At 37.0% G+C, this 20,004-nt stretch overlaps 1 protein-coding gene, 1 non-coding gene and 1 pseudogene across 33 annotated transcripts in view; 2 read left to right on the plus strand and 1 right to left on the minus strand.

Moving 5' to 3' along the window:
- CYRIB (CYFIP related Rac1 interactor B) overlaps positions 1-20,004 on the plus strand; it is a 174,311-nt gene that overhangs the window by 143,088 nt on the left and 11,219 nt on the right. For 31 of the 32 annotated variants that reach the window (XM_071067824.1, XM_071067831.1, XM_024796310.2 and 28 more), the window contains 5 exons: positions 1,474-1,595; positions 10,834-10,939; positions 16,344-16,480; positions 17,741-17,818; positions 19,818-19,934. In XM_071067824.1, the coding sequence (XP_070923925.1) occupies positions 1,474-1,595; positions 10,834-10,939; positions 16,344-16,480; positions 17,741-17,818; positions 19,818-19,934 (560 nt within the window). Of the gene's footprint in view, positions 1-1,473; positions 1,596-1,681; positions 1,788-10,833; positions 10,940-16,343; positions 16,481-17,740; positions 17,819-19,817; positions 19,935-20,004 lie in introns of those variants that run through there. The other variant, XM_011760070.3, reaches the window with a different exon arrangement.
- On the plus strand, positions 4,175-4,301 carry LOC112428657 (small nucleolar RNA SNORA25). The gene has a single exon (XR_003020715.1). It is a non-coding gene; the product is annotated as a small nucleolar RNA SNORA25 (small nucleolar RNA).
- Positions 7,892-8,410, minus strand: LOC112428653 (large ribosomal subunit protein eL15-like; annotated as a pseudogene).

The raw sequence follows: 20,004 nt of genomic DNA on the forward strand, positions 1-20,004 counted from the left end.
AGCACAAAATAAAGTTATAGTTTTTAGGGATCTTTACTCCCAGTTTCATGTGTAACAAAGTTTCTTTACAATGTTCTAAGTAAAGGAATAAAGAAGTCATTGTGTATTTGTGGTGAGGTGAAAAGGAGCAGAAAAGTCTAGTTAACTAATTTTATATGATTGGTAGACAAAGATTTACCAAAAACCTTCTTTTTTGTTTGTTAAAATATTTTTAAACTTAAAGACCAGTGTGATAGTGTTAAAAACGTTCTTACTTCATCTTAAATTCGTACTGATTCCTTTTCCCTCATAAGAGAAAATTTTAGCATGGAGGAATTCTGCCATTTTTCTCTAAAACATGATAATCAAATGTTTATGATTTTACATGCTTTATGCCTTACCTGTGGTGCTGAATGTGGCTTAGTTGGAAAGATTTATGAAGAAACCTTCATTTCCTCTTAGAGTCCACCTTTTTTCTTAAAATATGAAAGATTTGTCCTTAGAGAAACAAATGACCAGTATTATTAAAAGCAAGATTTCTGTTAACTTGAGTCAAGCAAAGAGAAATCCAGATTTAGTCATTCATTAACATATGTTTTGCAGCGAACACCACAGGTGGTGAAAATGCCCATATTTTGTGTCCTTGATTCTGCTTTTTATAACTGTAATTCTTCCTTCATTTTTCTCTTACTCCCAAGTGTGTAGGAACTCAGATTTTCATTAGTATTTCAAAATGTCAGTAATAGTGTTGTAGTGTAGCTTAAAGTATCTAGTTTTCAGCAGCTGAGTAATTGTGGAGCAGTTTTATAACTTTGAACTCCTCTGCATAGGATTCTTGACCTTGTATTCACCAACAGAATAGTTCAGTGATACTCTCTTGGGTTTGTTGTTAAATATATATATCCTCCCTTCTTTAACCTATAGTATTTATGTTGAGACACTTTCGAGTGATTCCTGGCAAAGGGGGTGAGCACCTAAAAACTATTCTTTTAAAGTTTTTTACTTTTTAATATCAAAACTCAGTCATTAAAAGTAAAATGAACTTTATAGGAAAATGAAAATAGTTTGTCCTAAACTATAGATAAGCAACATGTTTTAGTAGGCTTTCTTTTGCATTAAAATCTATCATTTCTGATGCATTTACAGTGATAGTGATGGATGTAGTAGAAAAAGTGATTGTTAAAACTATCACAATTAAAAATTTTAATTATAATTATCAGATTGGTTTAATACACCAAGTCCTAATTTGGAACTTAAACTAAGTTAATAATGTTTGGTGTTCCCTTGTTTTCTGTAATATCTATAAACTTGAAACTAGTCATTTAAATGTAGAACTATGGAAAAAGTATTAGTCTTTTCTTAAAAAGTTCAAAGTTAACATTAACTAGAATTAACTCATCTTTGGAAATTTGGGTTGTTAATTGCTTAGAGTTACACATGTATTTAAAAAAATTCATGTCACTGTAAATTTTCTTGTGCTTTCCTGCTATTTAGATGCCCAGCCTACAGAGTCTGAGAAGGAAATTTATAATCAGGTGAATGTAGTATTAAAAGATGCAGAAGGCATCTTGGAGGACTTGCAATCATACAGAGGAGCTGGCCACGAAATACGAGAGGTAAATCACATTTATGTATTTTCTAGTTAACTAAAACTTACTGTCCCACCTCTTTGTAATCTCTTGTTTTCTAGACTTCAGAATTCTATATTTCATACTAAGTATTATATTTGAAGGATGCTCACTTGGCATTGTTTCAGAAGTGATAGCAGTGAAATGAGCATGAAAGGAAAAACTGTGTTCCATAAACAGGTAGTTTTTGTACATTAAGAAAATGTTATTTACTTTTTGGGTTGCTCTTATACCTGAAATTTGTAATATTTATATGGTGCTTCCTAGGAGAAAGTTGAAATCATCCTTGCAGTCAGTACACCTTCCCCATGACTTTACACCACAAAGAAAATATGTAGTGTGGTCTCTCTCAACTTTCCTCTCCCAAACTTGTGAACTTTTTCAGATTTCTATTCATCTCATTTTTTGTTTCTTTTGTTTTTCAGAAGAAGCTGTGTCCTTGCTTCTTTCCAAGACTAACTTCTTTACCTTTGTTCTTCATCCTGTTCTGAAACTTTACTCTTTGAATTATTTTTTCTCTTAGTTAAATCTTCTATCTTTTTTCTTTTACTGAATTCTTCCCTGTAGCGTAGCCACGTGTAGGTGTCCAGAACTACACAGAGGAAATCCCCGTCCCCTGGGTCTTCATCTTTCCCCTTCTCATTACTGCATTTCTTGAAGCCATTGCCCGTGCTGTGTTTCTTGATTCTTCCCATCCTCTGGTTTGTTTATTATTCTCTATAACAAAGAGTGCAGAGGTCATCAAGGTCACTCTTTGGGACATACATTCCATATCCACCTTAATTTCTCTTCTGACATTTTGGACTACTAAGTGAAGGCAGAATCAAGTGCAGACACCAGACGGTGGTGATTCAAAACATGTGTTGGTGATTGACCAAATCTTTAGGGTAAGGGAAGAGAGAGAGTTAAATGATTCCCTGGTTTTTATTTTAGTTTGAGACAAGGTTTAGCTCTGTCACCCTGCCTGGAGTGCAGTGGTGCAACCACAGCTCACTGCAGCCTCAACCTGCTGGGCTCAAGTGATCCTCTTGCCTCAGTCTCCCCAGTAGCTGGCACTCACCACCATGCCTGGCTAATCCCCCGCCAAATAGAGGCAGGGTTTTGCCATGTTGCCCAGGCTGGTCTTGAACTCCTGGCCTCAAGTGATCCCCCCGCCGGGCCTCCCAAAGTGTTGGAATTACAGGCATGAGCTACTATGCCTGGCCCTTGTTTTTATTTTACATTAGCAGATTGTAGTGTCATTAACTGAGGGAAATTCTGGTGTGAATTCTGTTTCTTGATATGCACCCTTCCTTTGTTTTTGTCTAGAATGCCTTTCCTTTTTTTCTTCAAATCCCCCAATAATCTCCTACTTCCTCTTACTGTTTTGCCCACTTTACACACATATCTTTTGTGGGAACCATTCTTTTTTTTGGGGGGGTAAACCATTACTGTTGAGTGTTTATCTCTCTACCACTGTACTTCCAGCTTGAGGAGGGTAAACCTGGTTTCTTATATATTTTGTTATTATCAGCACCTAATACATTGTAAACTTACAGCACTTAGTAAACAGTTGTTGAACAAATAAATACAAGGGCTTTAGTCTTGGCAATGTTATTGGCTTAAGTAAAACCCTAAGATTTCAGTAAACTAAGGCATACAACCATTTCTGTGAAATTCAAGTTCTCTAAACATTTAAACGTATTTTGAAAAATCAAACATTTGTGGAAATGAAAGATTTAAATGATTTAGTAGGATCTTAATTGACTAATTGGTAAATTTTTTATGATGGTTGTTAGTGCTACAAATTCATTTAAATTGTTTATAAGTGTTAGGTCATTAAACTTCTTTAAAGCTTGTTGTTATGAAGAGAAAAATCTTGCTATAGAGAGAAACAATATTCATTTCCTGTTTGCTTGTTTTTTTTTTTTGTTTGTTTGTTTGTTTTTTTGAGGCAGAGTTTTACTCTTGTTGCCCAGGCTGAAATGATCTCAGCTCACTGCAACCTCCACCTCCCAAGTTCAAGCAGTCTGCCTCAGCCTCCCGAGTAGCTGGGATTATAGGCACCCACCACCATGCCCAGCTAATTTTTGTATTTTTAGTGGACACGGGACTTCTCCATGTTGGCCAGGCTGGTCTCGAACTCCTGATCTTAGGTGATCCACCCACCTCCGCCTCCCAAAGTGCTGGGATTACAGATGCGAACCACCTCTCCCAGCCTTTCTTTCTTTCTTTTTTAAAAAAATATAGAACACTTAGGCCTTTTTTTAATGGGGTTTTGCTCTGTTGGCCAAGTTGGTCTTGGACTCTTGGCCTTAAGCAATCCTCCTGCCTCAGCCTCCCATAGTGCTAGGATTACAGATATGAGCCAGTGTGTCCAACCTGGGTTTTTTTTTTTTTTTTAATTGCAGTACTTCCCGTTTGGGAGAATTATTCTGCTTCTGTGTGTGGGAAGGCTTTCTACAATATGATAATAATATTAATAATACTGTTTTCTCTAAAGTCTGTTTATAGATTTGATTGAATCCATATTAAGATTCGTTTGTAATCTTCTGGAATAGAGTATAGTGGTAGAAAAGTTTATATATAGGATATATCAAAGAGACCTTCTAGGGCTGTGAAGCCAGGATCTCCTAATGCTATGACCAAAGATTGAAGTTTTGCATAGGATCCCATAGTCACTCAGCAGTGCTGTTTTCCTAAGGAACTATAAGACATAGCCACACATAGTTCACTCAAAAATAGTCCATGATTGGTGATGTGAGAAAGTGTCTCCAAGTTGAAAAAAGAAAAGAGAAGGTTTACATAGAAAAATAACACTGGAGAACACAAAAAAATATAAGGGAAAAGTAATAAGCAATGGTAAGTGATTCATCTTACCAGGCTTGAAACAACTTACAAAGGTACCATTGTTGAACATTGATAAATGAAGTAATAAAAGATAAATAAGCATTGAAATATAAAATACGTAAGCTAGAAAACTAAAAAGCTGTATTTAAATCTACTGTAGATGGGGGACAAATGTGTAACTATTCAGGCAGTTGAGATTTTTGTTGAGAAGTTGATGCGGGTTTAATGATACAAAGAGAAAAGATTTCTGAAGAGTAGAGAAACAAATTAAAGGAAGGTACAAATAAAAGATGGATATATACCAAATATACAAATAACTGATGTGTTATAACAGTCATAGATCAATAATTAAATTGCTGATAGTGTTAATAAGACTTAGAGCAGCCAACTCTTCTATCTATGAAAAAGCCCAGACAACAGAAAAAATGGTCAGCTTTGCTAGTAAGTGCACATCACTGTGAAGAAGTTTTAGTTGGTTTGTGAAGAAATGGTAGTCTCAGTCACTTCAAGAAGTATTGTAAAATGGGTAGTCTTTTTGGAGGTCGGTTTGGCAGTATGTTAAAAAAAACTATAAAATTGTTTGTGCTCTTGCACCAGGTACTTATATTTTATAAAACATTCCAAACAACTGTAATTTAAGAGGAAATGTCAATGTAAAAACTGGTATGGCTGCCTTATTCATAGTAGCAAAATGGGGAAGTAATTCACAGAGTTATTGTGAAGATAAAATTAGACAACCCATGTAAACAGCATAGCACCATGTCTGATACAAAGCTAACATAAACCGAGAATTTTCTTATTACTACTATACTAATGATGTTGCGTTATATATTAATATATTTTAGTTTAAATTTTTTAAACATTGCAAAACAGAATAAAATTTGATTTAAGATAGAATCTATTAAGTAAACAATGCTTATTGTCTAGGATTAACCACATAGAGGGAAATAAATACTTTGCATTAATGTAATATGTCCATAACCGCCTTAACATTTTTTTTGTAAATTAAAAAAAAATAAATAGCCGGGTTTCGTGGCGCACACCTGTAATCCTAGCACTGGGAGGCTGAGACAGGTGGATCACCTGAGATCAGGGGTTCGAGACCAGCCTGATTAACATGGTGAAACCCCATCTCTACTAAAAAAAAAAAAAAAAATTAGATGTGGTGGCGCATATCTGTAATTCGAGCTACTTTGGAGGCTGAGACAGGAGAATCACTTATACCTGGGTGGCGGAGGTTGCAGTGAGCCGAGATTGCACCATTGCACTCCAGCCTGGGCAACGAGAGTGAAACTCCGTCAAAATAAATAAATAAATAGAGAGAGACTTGCTATGTTGCCCACACTGGTCTTGAACTCCTGGCCTCAAGCGATCCTTCTGTCTCAGCCTCCCAAAGTGCTAGGATTACAGGCGTGAGCCAGTGTGCCCAGCCAATTTTAACATTTTTGAAAATGAGTTATACCTGCTCCATAATAACCTCACCACTGACATTTACTAAATGCCCTTTCCCTTTTACATGTTGACTATAATGGGTGTTGACCCAAAACCTTACCTAACAGAGTGAAATTATTGTGAGAGGACAAGGAATTAGAAGTATAAGGAAGAACCATAAAATATTTATTATAAGGGAGCAGCCAGTGTCTTCAGTTCTAAATCTAGGCAAGGCAGGGCCAGGGAAATAGTTATCTGTGCCCAGTTATGAAAATGGGTGACATTTGCTAGAGCATTTTTATATTGTGAGAATGAATTGATATTTAGAAAAGCATTTTTAGATCCTTGCGAGAAAAATAGGATCAACTTCTTTAAGAGAAGAAAATAAAATTTTAACTTTTATCTATTTGCTTTTTTGTTGTTACTGTTTTTTAGTTTAATAGACATTTATTCCTTTAGTTGAATAATCTCTATACAGTCAAAATGTATGGTTTAAGTTACTATTATTATTATTTTTTAGTAGAAAGGAATTTAGATCTCAACAACTTCTGTGAACTTTCTATGAATATTTCCTGGAAATCAGTTAACCAAGCCTTTTGAATCCCATAGAGAAGATAGGAGAAAAATTGGTCCAGAGAAACCAGTATTTAAATTAAAGCCAGCAAATCCAGAATTTAGAATTGTGCAATTCCTTTTCTGCATTTCCTTCACACTCAAATTTACCCTGGGAGACAGTAGCCTAGTCTATGGGAAAACATGATAAAGACAAATGCAATACACTATGTTGGTATGTAAATGTTGGCACATATCTGATGTTCCAGCTTTGTGGAATGATAAGGATTTTAGGGTAGTTTGAGCAGGGACAAGAGAAGTAACTGCAGACAACACATACGGTTAGATTGGAAACCAGGAACTTCTATTGGCTCCATTATGACTTTTCTCTGTAGCCTGTGAGTGTGGACAGAGTGGATTGGCTCCAGATGTTTTTATTTGTAAGGCTGACTAGTCTAAGAATGATGTACATACTTCTAAATAGCCAGCTATTTTCCCCAGATGTGACTGAAGGATTCATAATGGTCACAAGTTAGTGTTACTGATAAGTATTTTAAAAACTTGATTAAAGTTGACTTTTTCTACCCTCACACTTCAAAGGTATTTATCTAAAGCCTGCTGGCTTCCCATCCTAGCACTGATTAGTAGTTTGCAAAAGTTAAGGTTAATAATTCATACTTATATAACATTCAGTTTCACAATACACCAGTGTCAGTAGCCCTACTGACTACTATCCATTAATTTGTATAGAGCTGTGGCATTGGAACTTTTATGTGAACTTAAAATGCTACTGTGGAGACTGAGGCAGTTTTGTTTAGGTTAACCCAGATTTGTTTCATTCCTAAGAAAACCCTCTTGCAACACATTTATTATTCTGAGAAATGGTGGCATTTTTGCATACTTTTCTCTCAGAAACAGCAGTCATACAAATGGAACAATAAATTAAATTCAAAAATGTGGATTCTATTTGAGCCCATATTTTTCTACATATGGTCACGACATAGGGTTAAGGTATCATCCTCCCACTCTACAAATGTCTAAAGCGAAACTAAACTTAAAAAGTCTGTACTTGCCGAACCCAGCCACTTGAAAGTAAACCAGCACAGCGTTGCCATCACCCCAATAAAACTGTAGGATTAATCATGTGCACCAGACAAATCTGCAGAGCTAAAGAATTTATTTTAAACCTCATGTATCACACAGTGTGTTTTAAACACTTGACATGTAACTCCAAAGTTTATATTACTAGAAAGAAGACATACTATCACTTTAAGTTTTATGATTTGACAAAGCATTCAATAATCTGCAGACTGTTTTTAACAGACAACACCTGTAAACAGACGTAACTGTCCTAAGTTGTTAATTAGGTATTAATTATACAAACATTACATATATTAGTGGTGAAGGTGGAGCTGGAGAGCATTACACCTTCTCCAAGCTGCATGGCAAGAACCAGATACAGTTTTTGGAATTTAGGGACCATCCAACTCATTGCTTTTTCAGCCTGCAGATGTCAGCCCACGCATCACCATGTGCTTGTAGACTGGTTTGGTGATCTGCTGGGTGTCAGGACTCCTTCTATAGCTTTATGGAATTGATCAGTGAGGAAAACCTCAAAAATGTGTATGTGGAATCTTCACCAACCCAGTAAGAATTCAGGACACGGCCCCACAGTGGCGTCCAGCTCACTCTTTTGCAGTGTACTGAAGGCTTCGAGCAAACTTCAGCAGATTAACACCATAAAGGACAGGCTACCTGTACGTTGCACCCTTAGGAACTGGGCATTTTCAGCCGCCACAGTACACACGAATCCTATATATGACATAACCTTGTGTGGCTTAGTCTGCACACTTTATTGGGCTGGGTGGGTCCAGGATCTCTGTGGAGAGAAGAGAACTGATGGTAGTGCCAACAGTGAACCATCAGTGAAAGCACACTACATCAAACTACTACTGCCTCCATGCCTCCTGGATGGAATTGTGTGTACCCATCTTGGCTTATTTGATGGCTGCCACTAGACAGAAAGGCTTATTTACTTGTTTGCTGAATAACAAATACAAGAAACAAATTTTTACTACCTGATAGAAATCATTACCAAGTCTGGGCCTGAGGCCAAAGGATTTTTTTTTCATATATATCAGCATATCAGGGTCTCTTTGAAATGTCCTTATTACAGTAGAATGTGAACAAAGGATTGTTACATTTTGTAATGTCAGATTTTCTTCAGTATTACAGTATTTCTGGATTAATGACATAAGTAGGATTGACTTCAGGCTTCTATTGGGTTTAAGCATCATTTAAAAATATTGAATAAAACATCAATTTGAAAATGATGCCTAAGCTTATAAAGTAAATTGCTTACCCAGTATATAGCCCATTAATTCAGTTTGCAGCTAATTTGTTCAGAGCATCCTTTAGATCTGTCTGGGTTCAATTTTATTTTGCTTTCCTGTTTTTTTGTTTTTTGTGTGGATGGAGTCAGAGTACTAGTGCCTTGGGAGTATTGAGACATGTCATGTAACATCTTGATAGTGTGGATAAGCAGGTCCCTGGTTTAGTTCTGAATTTCAGATGGTATGTTTAGTTTGTTTCAAGATGTTAGAGAAAGTAAATCAGGTTGTTAAAAAATGTGTTAACTTCTGTAAAGCAGTACAAAAAACATCTATAAGCAAATGAAAGAGACAAGAAAATATGTATTTTTGGAAATAACCCTCTATATTCAGAAAAGATTGCTTAATGATTTGAAAGACTGGGTATAAGGCCGGGCGCGGTGGCTCAAGCCTGTAATCCCAGCACTTTGGGAGGCCGAGGCGGGTGGATCACGAGGTCAGGAGATCGAGACCATCCTGGCTAACATGGTGAAACCCCGTCTCTACTAAAAATACAAAAAACTAGCAGGGCATGGTGGCGGGCGCCTGTAGTCCCAGCTACTTGGGAGGCTGAGGCGGGAGAATGGCGTGAACCCGGGAGGCGGAGCTTGCAGTGAGCCGAGATCACGCCACTGCACTCCAGCCTGGGAGACACAGCGAGACTCCGTCTCAAAAAAAAAAAAAAAAAAAAGAAAGACTGGGTATAGAAGAAGTCATTTATATTAAGGATCTCTAGTTTATATTTTCTTCTCTTTCAGATTTGAAACTGGTTTTTTCATCTTATTCAGGAAAGCCTGAGAAAAATTGGTATCTAGAATAGGATTTTAGTTATAGAGAATAGGTGTCTGTGACAATTCTTTTTTTTTTTTTTTTTTTTGAGACAGTCTTACTCTGTCACCTAGGCTGGAGGGCAATGGCATGATCTCGGCTCACTGCAGCCTCCACCTCCTGGGTTCAAGCAATTCTCCTGCCTCAGCCTCCTAAGTAGCTGGGATTACAGGCACGCACCAGCATGCCTGGCTAATTTTTGTATTTTTAGTAGAGATGGGGTTTCACTGTGTTGGTCAGGCTGGTCTCAAACTCCTGACCTCGTGATCTGCCTGCCTTGGCCTCCTAAAGTGCTGGGATTACAGGCGTGAGCCACGGCGCCCAGCCGACAATTCTTAAATCACAGTTTCAGCTTGATTTAGGTTCTTAAGTCGTAGGTAGTTTTCTTAATGCTAGTTTGGACCCTGGAATTTTAATTATTGGAAATTTCTTAGCCTGTTCCCAGAGTTGGCATATTATTGCCTTACTTTTTGAGTTTTATTTTCTTCTACTAAAATAATACTTTGACAAAGAAATACTAAGAGACTCTGTGCTACGGGAAACATACGCAATATTTTTTTTGTGGATCTGTTGGGCACCAAGGCATAATATATTTCACAAACATATTGGACCATTTTAAAATTTTCATTATGTTCATATCTATTGCAAGGATAACTAAGAATTTAATAGGTTGAAGTATCTATAGAGTTGAGAAGACCCACTCTTAGCACTCCTCTGTGGAGTCTGTGGAGTTGAGAAGACTCACCTTTAGCACTCAGTAGAATATTCAACACTGAGCTGTGCGTGGTGGCTCACGCCTATAATCCCAGCACTTTGAGGGGCCAAGGTGGGTGGATCACCTGAGGTCAGGAGTTCGAGACCAGCCTGGCCAACATGGTGAAACCCCGTCTCTACTAAAAATAAAAAAATTAGCTGGGCGTGGTGGCACTTGCCTGTAGTCCCAGCTACTTGGGAGGCTAAGGCAGGAGAATCACTTGAACCTGGGAGGCAAAGGTTGTAGCGAGCCAAGATCACACCACTGTACTCCAGCCTGAGGTGACAGAGTGAGACGCTCTCTCAAAAAAAAAAATAATATTTAACACTCCTAGGTTCAATATTCTGTATTTTATAGATTATACCAGGGTTTCCTATGTTTGCTAAAGCCTGGATTTTAATGTAAAAATGAACCGTTTTATTTTTTTTTAAATCTAACTATTTTTATTCTTTGGATTTTGAAGGCAATCCAGCATCCAGCAGATGAGAAGTTGCAAGAGAAGGCATGGGGTGCGGTTGTTCCACTAGTAGGCAAATTAAAGAAATTTTATGAATTTTCTCAGAGATTAGGTAAGTTGAAAGTTTTGTTAATTGTGACTTGCCTAGTGAAAAAGATGTTTATTCATTCCAGAAGTTTAGAGTATTTTATGTTCATAATGCTGAATTTGGTTTAGTATCTGTTTATAAGTAAAGCAAGTTTGTTAGACTGTAAAATTATAGTGTAATCTTCTTTCAGCCCTGGCCTTTTAATTCATTTAGACCATTTTTGTCCACAAGTTATTTTCCTCATCATCTGTGATTTTACATACATGAATCTGAGCATTGATTTTAAATGATTTTAAGAACACAAAAGTTTAACCAAGGGCCTGAGGATTACTTTCCCATATATGGGAAAAGGACTTACTGTAGAGATGGAGAGAGATTCTACCAAGTGATTTCTCATAATAGGACCCTTTAGCATCCAAAGAAATCAAAGAGGTTTTCTTGAAATTTTCACTGGTTACGCTCAATTCATGTATATAAAACTGTAGAAGATGAGAAATAGGCTGGGCGTGCTTGCTCCTGTCTGTAATCCCATCACTTGGAGGCTGAGGTTGAGAGATTGCTTGAGCTCAGGAGTTCAAGACCAGCCTGGGCAACATGGCAAAATCCCGTCTTTAAAAACAAACAAACAAACAAAAATAAGCTGAGTGTGGTGGCACTTGCTTGTGGTCCCATCTATTCTGGAGGCTGAAGTGGGAGGATCACCTGAGCCCAGGAGGTCAAGGCTGCAGTAGCCGTGATGACACCACTGCACTCCAGCCTGGGCGACACAGTGAGACCCTGTCTTGAGAAAGAGCGAGCGAGCGAGAGGGCTAGTGATATACCCAAAGTTTGGGAAAAATTATTCAAAGTTCAGAATTGTGTCTTCAATATGAGCAAGCAAAATTGGAACTCCCTTTGTTGGAGGAGGAAGAGGGAGAGCAGGTAAGATTTAGCCAGTTAGCTCTTTGTGTGATTTTAAAGTTGTAAATTTGAAGCACTTTATTTTGTACAGTTATAGGCACAGGAGAGGAATAGTATAGATGTGTGTCAGAAATTAGAACGATTTGAATGTAGTTAAAACACATACTTTCATAAAGTTTGAATTTTTGAAACGTATAAATGTTACTAATTAATCATAAGAAAATCATACTGTGATTGTTTGTTTTTTTAATCCATAAGTCAGAAACCAGGGGGTATATACTGTAAGACTGAAGTCAAACTGGGGACCCAAAAGCTAAATTTAAACTTGAGATTTGATTTGTCTGGCCCACATAATTTTAAAATTTTCTAATTAGTTGCCAGGTTTAACACTTGGTCACTGTATGTTTTTTTTTTTTTTTAAGCCTCCAACTAGCAATAATTAATCTGCATGTTAGTGAGCCAGAGCCACATGGCAAACCATCTCTGTCTCCGTTAGTTAGGAATTGTGCTTTCTAGTTTGTAGTAAGTTTTTATTGTTTCATGTTTTTTAATATCTTACTCTATATTTGCTACTTGGCCATTTGTATTTGTAACTTCTGAAGTTTAAGTTCCATTTTAAAAAAATGTCTATGTTCTGAAAAAAAGTGAGATAACTGCTGTTTTTCCTTTAGATGCAGTACAGCCTGTTAAATATAATGTTAAGACAGACAATAGTTTGGATAGAAATACTGTGTAAATTATCTTTTTCTTACTGGAAATAAGAATTGTAGTTTATTTTCCCAATTTTAGAATTAGTTATTTTACATTATTTGTCTTTCAATCAAGTGTCTCCATAGTCTGTAGCTTTGTACTTTATAACCCAATCAGCCTAGGTTTTCTGTCTTGGTTGTCTTGTCTACTATATACAGCTTTTCTTATGCTGGTTTCTGGCTGCATTTATAGTTAAATTGCTTTTGATGGTGCTCAGGTGCTATTCAAGCTCATCTTGGCCTTTTAGCATATCCCAATAAACAAAGAATACTTGTAAAATAGGCCAAACTAGTTGAACATAAGTCCTATATTTTTACCATGGGAATTGATCGGTCTCATGGTGTATGTCCCATCATGGGTGCTATTCCAGCACAGACAGCACCGTGGAGCAGCATGCAACTGTGAAGACGCACATGATCCTTCAGAATCTTGCAGTTCTAAGGAGAAGGTTTCTTGGCCTGAGCACTACAGATACACCAGGGGTTATACTTCAGAAGAAGGACCCTGATCCCTTGCCAGTTTGCATACTTATAGTGGGACAGGGCAAGGATTACCTGCTTAATTTGAAGATACTCAGTTTTGCTGACAGGGTCTAACCACACTGCCCTGGTAAACTTGCCGTACTTGCTTGTTCTGTACTTGCTTGTTTTGTTCAGAGGCCTTGGAGCCCCTCCTGTTGAGGCAGATACCTAAGGGAAGGTTGTATGGTCAGGCAGTAGGACAAACTGCTTTGTCTCCCCTCCTCAGTCTTCCTCATGCTTTAGGGGCTTACATTAGGGACTGCCTCCAAGGGTCATAATAAGTCCCTCCAACGTGTTAGCTTCTTTTCACTGGGCAGAATTTATCAAAATGTATTTTAAAGGCCCCAAATGCCCACCGTAATTGTGGTCATGACTCTTGGTTGTCTTAAATCCTTTACAATCCATGTCCTCAGGTTCTCTTCTGAGGATTTGAGAGTAGATAGATGGCAGTTGGTGAGAATAAACGACTTATCTCTATAGGGAAACTCTCCCCAGGGGCCTCCTCTTTCTAGTCAACTAGTTATTCTTCCCTGTCCTAGCTTGTGGACTGATTTGTCATCTTTATCATTCCTTCTGGTTGTCTTTTCCTTGCAAGCACCTTCTATGGTTTTGGCTCCTGCACTTATCTACCAGCTTCCTTTAGTTCTTCCAGAATTTAGGGCTTAATAGCCTATTAATTTTCTCCTGGTCATCTGCTTTTTAAAAAATCATAATCTTATGGTTTTGTTTTAGGAGCTTCATCTGAGTCCAATCCCAGTCATCTTTTCTTTGTTCTCTCTTTCTCTCCAACTCATCCAGAGACCTCTGGCACATTTTCTGTGGGTTCTTTGTCTCCAGTTTCTCTCTTGAGACAGAGCATTGTAGGCTAGTAGGACTGACTTGTGCCGGCACAGGCCTGCAGGGTGAGGCTGATCTAGCGGCTTCAAAGGCAGATTAGCAGATTTATCATCTTGAGTTTCCCTTTCATCGTAGATCTACCATTGAGGGCCTCAGCCATTCATAGACAAAAGTTCTGCAACTAATGGTCACTGACCATCCCAACTTAGCCAAGCAACCTGACTCCAATCCCAAAAGTGGTAGAGAACTTGGAATGCTGAAATTAACCCTGAGACCTGATAAAGTCTAGGCAAATGCATTTTTCTTTTTTGCTTTAACAGACTATAATAATATTTTGTGAAAATGTTTTTTCTGTTCTGTGTCTCTCTTAGTTTTCCACTTAACACCAACACATAGACTGAATCTTTGGAGAAGTAAACCATTTTTAAAATATAACCCAAAATGTTTGACTTTTAATTGATCTTCTTCACATCCACTGTTACACCTTGATACACCATCCATACCCCTACAGTCCATGCTCCACACTGCTCCACACTGCAAATGAAGTAGCATTTTAAAATGCTAATCTGATGATGCCACTCCTCTGCTTAAATGATTTCTCCAGGGACGTTAGGATGCCAAAGCCGGAGTACTTAATGTGGTACACAAATTATGTGTGTATTAATTATCTTAGTCCTAGTTACCCTCCTGATTGCCCTCTGTACTCTTATATTGGTGGTCTTGCAGTTCCTCAAGTATGTCATGCTCTTCTCAGTTCAGGGTCTGGCTCCCTGCCTTTCTGTCTGCAAACCCATGTTCATCCTTACTACATACTTCAGTCTCAGTCCAGGAGTCACTTATTCAGGGAAATCTTTTCCTAGGCCTTCCATTAGGTGAGGTCTTATTTTTATACCTTTCCACTGTACTGTGTACTTATTTTCAGCACATATCACAACTGTAATCGTTTGTTTTCTCTATATATAATAAGGCTCCATATGGGCACAGGGAGCATGTCTGTCTATATCCATTTTCCCAGTGCTTGGCACAGGGTAGCCAGTCAATACATTTTCTGACTTACTGGAAAAAAAAAGGATAATTGCTGTCATTTAGAGTTATTGTGTGGATGAGAAATAATGTCTGTGAAGAGATAGTTCAGTACCTGGTATCTAACAGACACATAAGTACCTACTGTTGTTTTTAACCAGTAGATTAATGTTTTGTAGGGTTACAGAAGTAATTGGTACTATTGGTAGTAATCAGGAGGTTAATGTTTTATAAGGTTACAGAAGGCTACGTACAATGTTGCTTTATTTCAGAGAGTTCATTGTGGTAGAAAGAATAGGGCTTTGGAGTCAGAAATACGTAGCATTTACTAGCTATAACTTTGGGCTCTAAGCTCTTTGAAACTCATTTGATCCATCTGCAATGACCATGTCATAGTTGATGGTGAAAATCAAATGGGAGACTATATTCAGTGTACAGTAGATGTTGACTCATATGTAAATCTTCGTAAATAGGAAAACTGGGGTTTTTTTTAAGTTACGGGCTGATGACCAGACATAAAGTTTTAAATTTATCATTAATATTTGTTTATTAATCTGACATTTATTAACGTCAGATCATAATTTAACTCTGTAAGCTCCTGTTTTCTCTGACCGGAATCTAGCAGCATTTCCCAGTTCTGTGATCTGTAACTGAATTCGTTTGATTTCTATGGCTTTTTGAAATATTGAAATGAAATATTAGTATTTAGTATTTAATATTAGTATTACTATTTAGTATTTCCATTATCAAACACGGTATTTATTAGCCTAGCATCCCAAAAGTAGCACTTATTTCAAAGGGACCATTTTGCTCATGTAATGAATTAGAATATTTATATTGTAGCCTTGAAATGTCAAGTTCTAAGACAAGAAGTTTATTGAACCACATATTTTGTTCTCTTTAGTAACGGAAAGCAAACAGTTTGTGTTTATAAATGAAAAACATATTCAAAGTATGAGAAATTGGTAATTGATTCATAGGCATATACAAACAGTGTGGACACAGTGCCATTGAAGAAAGTTACTCAGTTGTAGATAATAGTTACCATTTCATAAAACCAAATTCCACACTGTGTGAAATTATTAAAGTAATATAAAATTTGCCCTTTGATTCTGGTGTTGAATTCAAATTCACTTCTGCACTATTTTCATTCTGGGTTTACAGAATTATAAACCCTTGAATTAGTCCCTTTAAGGTATTTTGTTAAACGGTATTCATAATGTGTGCAGTACATTAGTAATGGCAACATTTAAACTTCTTAATTAGTTTTTATTATATTTAGATCATCTGTTTTTTAAAGGGAACTTTTCTGGGAATTAACATTTATGAATTGTTCACTTTTTAATAAAAAAAATCACACAGATACAAACAATGTTTTTTTCAATTTTTTTCTTTAGAAGCAGCATTAAGAGGTCTTCTGGGAGCCTTAACAAGTACCCCATATTCTCCCACCCAGCATCTAGAGCGAGAGCAGGCTCTTGCTAAACAGTTTGCAGAAATTCTTCATTTCACACTCCGGTTTGATGAACTCAAGGTAGAATTATCTATTGGCCCTGATTGTTATGAAAATCATGAATCTTTTAATGAGTACTGGGAGAAAAAGCTGGGAAACATTGTTAAAACGTATTTAAATGATGTCTGCTAGACCTTAATAAAAATGGAAAACTGGATTTAGAAATTATGACTGGTCTTTTGATATATGGCAAAGAGCAAATTACTGAGTATTCAGTCTCAATCTTTTTTTATTTTTTGAGACAGAGTCTTGCTTTGTCACTCAAGGTAGAGTGCAGTGGCGTGATCTCAGCTCACTGCAACCTCTGCCTCCTGGGTTCCCGTGATTCTCCCACCTCAACCTCACGAGTAGCTGGGATTACAGGCATGTGCCACTATGCCTGGCTAATTTTTGTATTTTTAGTAGAGACAGGGTTTCACCACGTTGGCCAGGCCGATCTGGAACTCCTGACCTCAGGTGATCCACACCATCTCAGCAGTCTTCATTTAACTTTGTTTAAAAATTATCTCCGAAACAAAATGTTGAGCTGCTTTTCTAATGTTTTTTCTTTTCTGCTCACACCCCCTGCCCCCGTTTTTCAACAGTTTTATATTAAAATGTTGCTAAAATTTGTTTTTTTCTCCCTTCCTTCTTTCCCGCTTTCTTCCTTTCTTTCTGTTTCTTTTTTCGTCTGTCATTGTTTATAGTATTTGGAACTATAAATACCTTGTTGTTAAAAAGAATGAATGTAAAGGAATAAGCACTAGGTCTCATATCAAGAGACCTGAGTTCCAGTTTGTACTCTGCCACAGTAACCCCAGTCATGAGATGTTGGCCAGGTCCTTTGGTTTTTCAGGGCCTCTGGTACCCTCTCTAGAAAATGGAAGAGCTGGATTCCAAACTTCAGCATTTTATAATTGTATCACAGTCAGATTTGTATGTAAAATTCTAGGTTGAGGATTGCTCTGTTGACCATATCTACATTCTTTTATCGTAGTAACTAAAAACAAGTGCCTAAACAGTCCTTTTTGTTTTTGTTTGATAAACAAGCTTTTAGTACATTACCTGAAATTAACTGAAAAGAAAAGGGAAAGTATACTGCCTGTGGTCTTCCATTTTATATGTTCAGTAAGGACTGAATACAGTTATAAGCCACCTTAGATTATACCAGTTCTAGTTCTTAAAATGATACTATGAATTATGCAATGTTTTATACTAATTAAAACTGAAGATTTTTCACTTAATTTTTTACATTAGCATTTAGTACATAACATTTTTTTTTCCCACAAATGTCTTATTCAGATGACAAATCCTGCCATACAGAATGATTTCAGCTATTATAGAAGAACATTGAGTCGTATGAGGATTAACAATGTACCGGTAAGTTAATGCTTTGAATTAGGGGGATGGTAAGAATAACTTAGAACCTCTTCATTTTATTATTTTGTTTGTTCATTCAGATAGCATTAAAGCTAGTAATAAAGATAGTAATTATGGGCAGCCACAGCTGTAGGAAGAAAAGCAAACTGTTAACAAACCGTATGGTATTTACCTATTTTTCTTCACAGTCTCTTAAATTCCCACAACTACTTCAGTAAAATTGCTTGTCTGTATAACGTTGATGCTTATAAAATTTCGCGATGTACTCTCATTTTAACTGTACAGAAATTTTGTGAGTTCATAGTTACGAGTGTTTTGTCTCCATATTCTTAGAATGGAAGTCTTAGAGAGAAATTATCGTGAGTTAATTTCTCGGAGAGAAATCTTGAACCCAAGTCAGTTTTCCTCCGAGAAATTAATGGTTAATGCTGGCACGAGGGGATAGTGAGGTCATGGCCTGTTAACACATCTGTGCCTGATATGGCTGTTTGAGAAAATGGCTTGTGCCTGCTCCTTGGCTAGTATAGCATTTCTTCTGGCTTCTTTAGGTCTGTTAACCTCTTACCATCCTCCTCTTAAGCTGTTTATTACTCTTTTCTACCTCCAAGGAACTAAGTACCGTTAAGTAAAACTAGAGTGGAAGAAAATATTAGCTTGTTCTCTGTGTATTCTGTGAACCTTATAATTGTTCTGAAAAATTTCAAAGATCAACCCTTGTTTCAAATAGATAGTTGAATAGAGAAGTACTGTAACTATGTAAGGAGTGCTAAGTGGCATAAGAGATTGAAAATATATATATATCAAAGCCTATCACTCATTTTCTTTTTCCTTGAGAAAATATTTTAGGAAGCGCGTGCACTAAGGCGCTGAATTGGAGGAAAAGGTTCCTCTTTATGAAACATCTGTTACTTGCACCAATTTGATTTTTGCATTGACCAGTTCCTGGTGTGAGACTGACCTTAACATCTGTCTTTTTCATACCTACCATGTAAAATAAGATAAAAGCAAAGCAGCCAATCGTGTACTATACCCGTCCTTGCCATCACTTAAGGCTAAAGACATTAGTCATCTTGGTTCTTCCTTTTACCCTCAATAATTACAGGTAAAAGCCAATTGTTTTCCGAAGTATCTCTGAAATGTCTTCTCCATCCCCCTTTCCATCTCCTCCTCCCACTGTTTCAACAGAGAGCCTAATTCCCACTCTTTCTGCAGTCATTCTGCACAGCATAACTCATTTTTCGGACCTACAAGTCTTTTTGCATTTTCTTACAATCCACCCATGATGATCAGTTAATTTTCTTTAGGAAATTGACTTAGTTGTCATTCCTTTCATCTAACACTCTAAATGGCTCCCCATTCCATATGGAAGAAAAATATGAACTTAAGCTAGCATTTAAGGTACTATACAATACAGTCTGACCCCAACCTGTATCTTTCATTGGTTGCAGCCACATTACACTGAATATGCTGAATTACTCTCTAGGGAGTCATTTGAAAACATACTCTTTCCCCTTCCAGATTGGAACACCTTGTTTACCTGCCCAGTATCACCTGCAAAAGGATAACTCTTCTCCTTAGCTTCTTCTATTCCAACTTAATATTCCTCTGCCTCCCTTTTTGTGTTATCACCTGTTAGAATCTTACCGTGGATGTTGTATGGATACTTAATTGTTCATGATGGAGGACAGGGTACAATTTTATAATCATTTTTCTGTCCTCCATAACATTTAGAATCTCTTGTATGTAGTAGTTCATCAAGGTTTTATTTAGATTCCTTAATATCATTTAAAATATTTTTGAAGAGGTTAATCTTTTAAAAAAAAATAACTTCAGATCATTTGTAGTCTTTTTTTTTTTTTTTAAAAGAATATTTAAGTATTATCGATACATGAGAGTCTAAAATGTAATTGAGGCAGGCACCCTGCCTGGGTCCTTTTATAATTGTTATTGTATGTAATGATTTGTGAACTAACATCAAATGCTTTTACCTTCCCCACAGGCAGAAGGAGAAAATGAAGTAAATAATGAATTGGCAAATCGAATGTCTTTGTTTTATGCTGAGGCAACTCCAATGCTGAAAACCTTGAGTGATGCCACAACAAAATTTGTGTCAGAGGTAAGCATTGCCTAGGCAGCTGCTCTGTGTTGTTACTCATCCTCCTGTTGCAGACGTGATCTCAGCAAGC

This window comes from Macaca nemestrina, chromosome 8 (genome assembly GCF_043159975.1).
Source record: "Macaca nemestrina isolate mMacNem1 chromosome 8, mMacNem.hap1, whole genome shotgun sequence".
Taxonomy (NCBI): domain Eukaryota; kingdom Metazoa; phylum Chordata; class Mammalia; order Primates; family Cercopithecidae; genus Macaca; species Macaca nemestrina.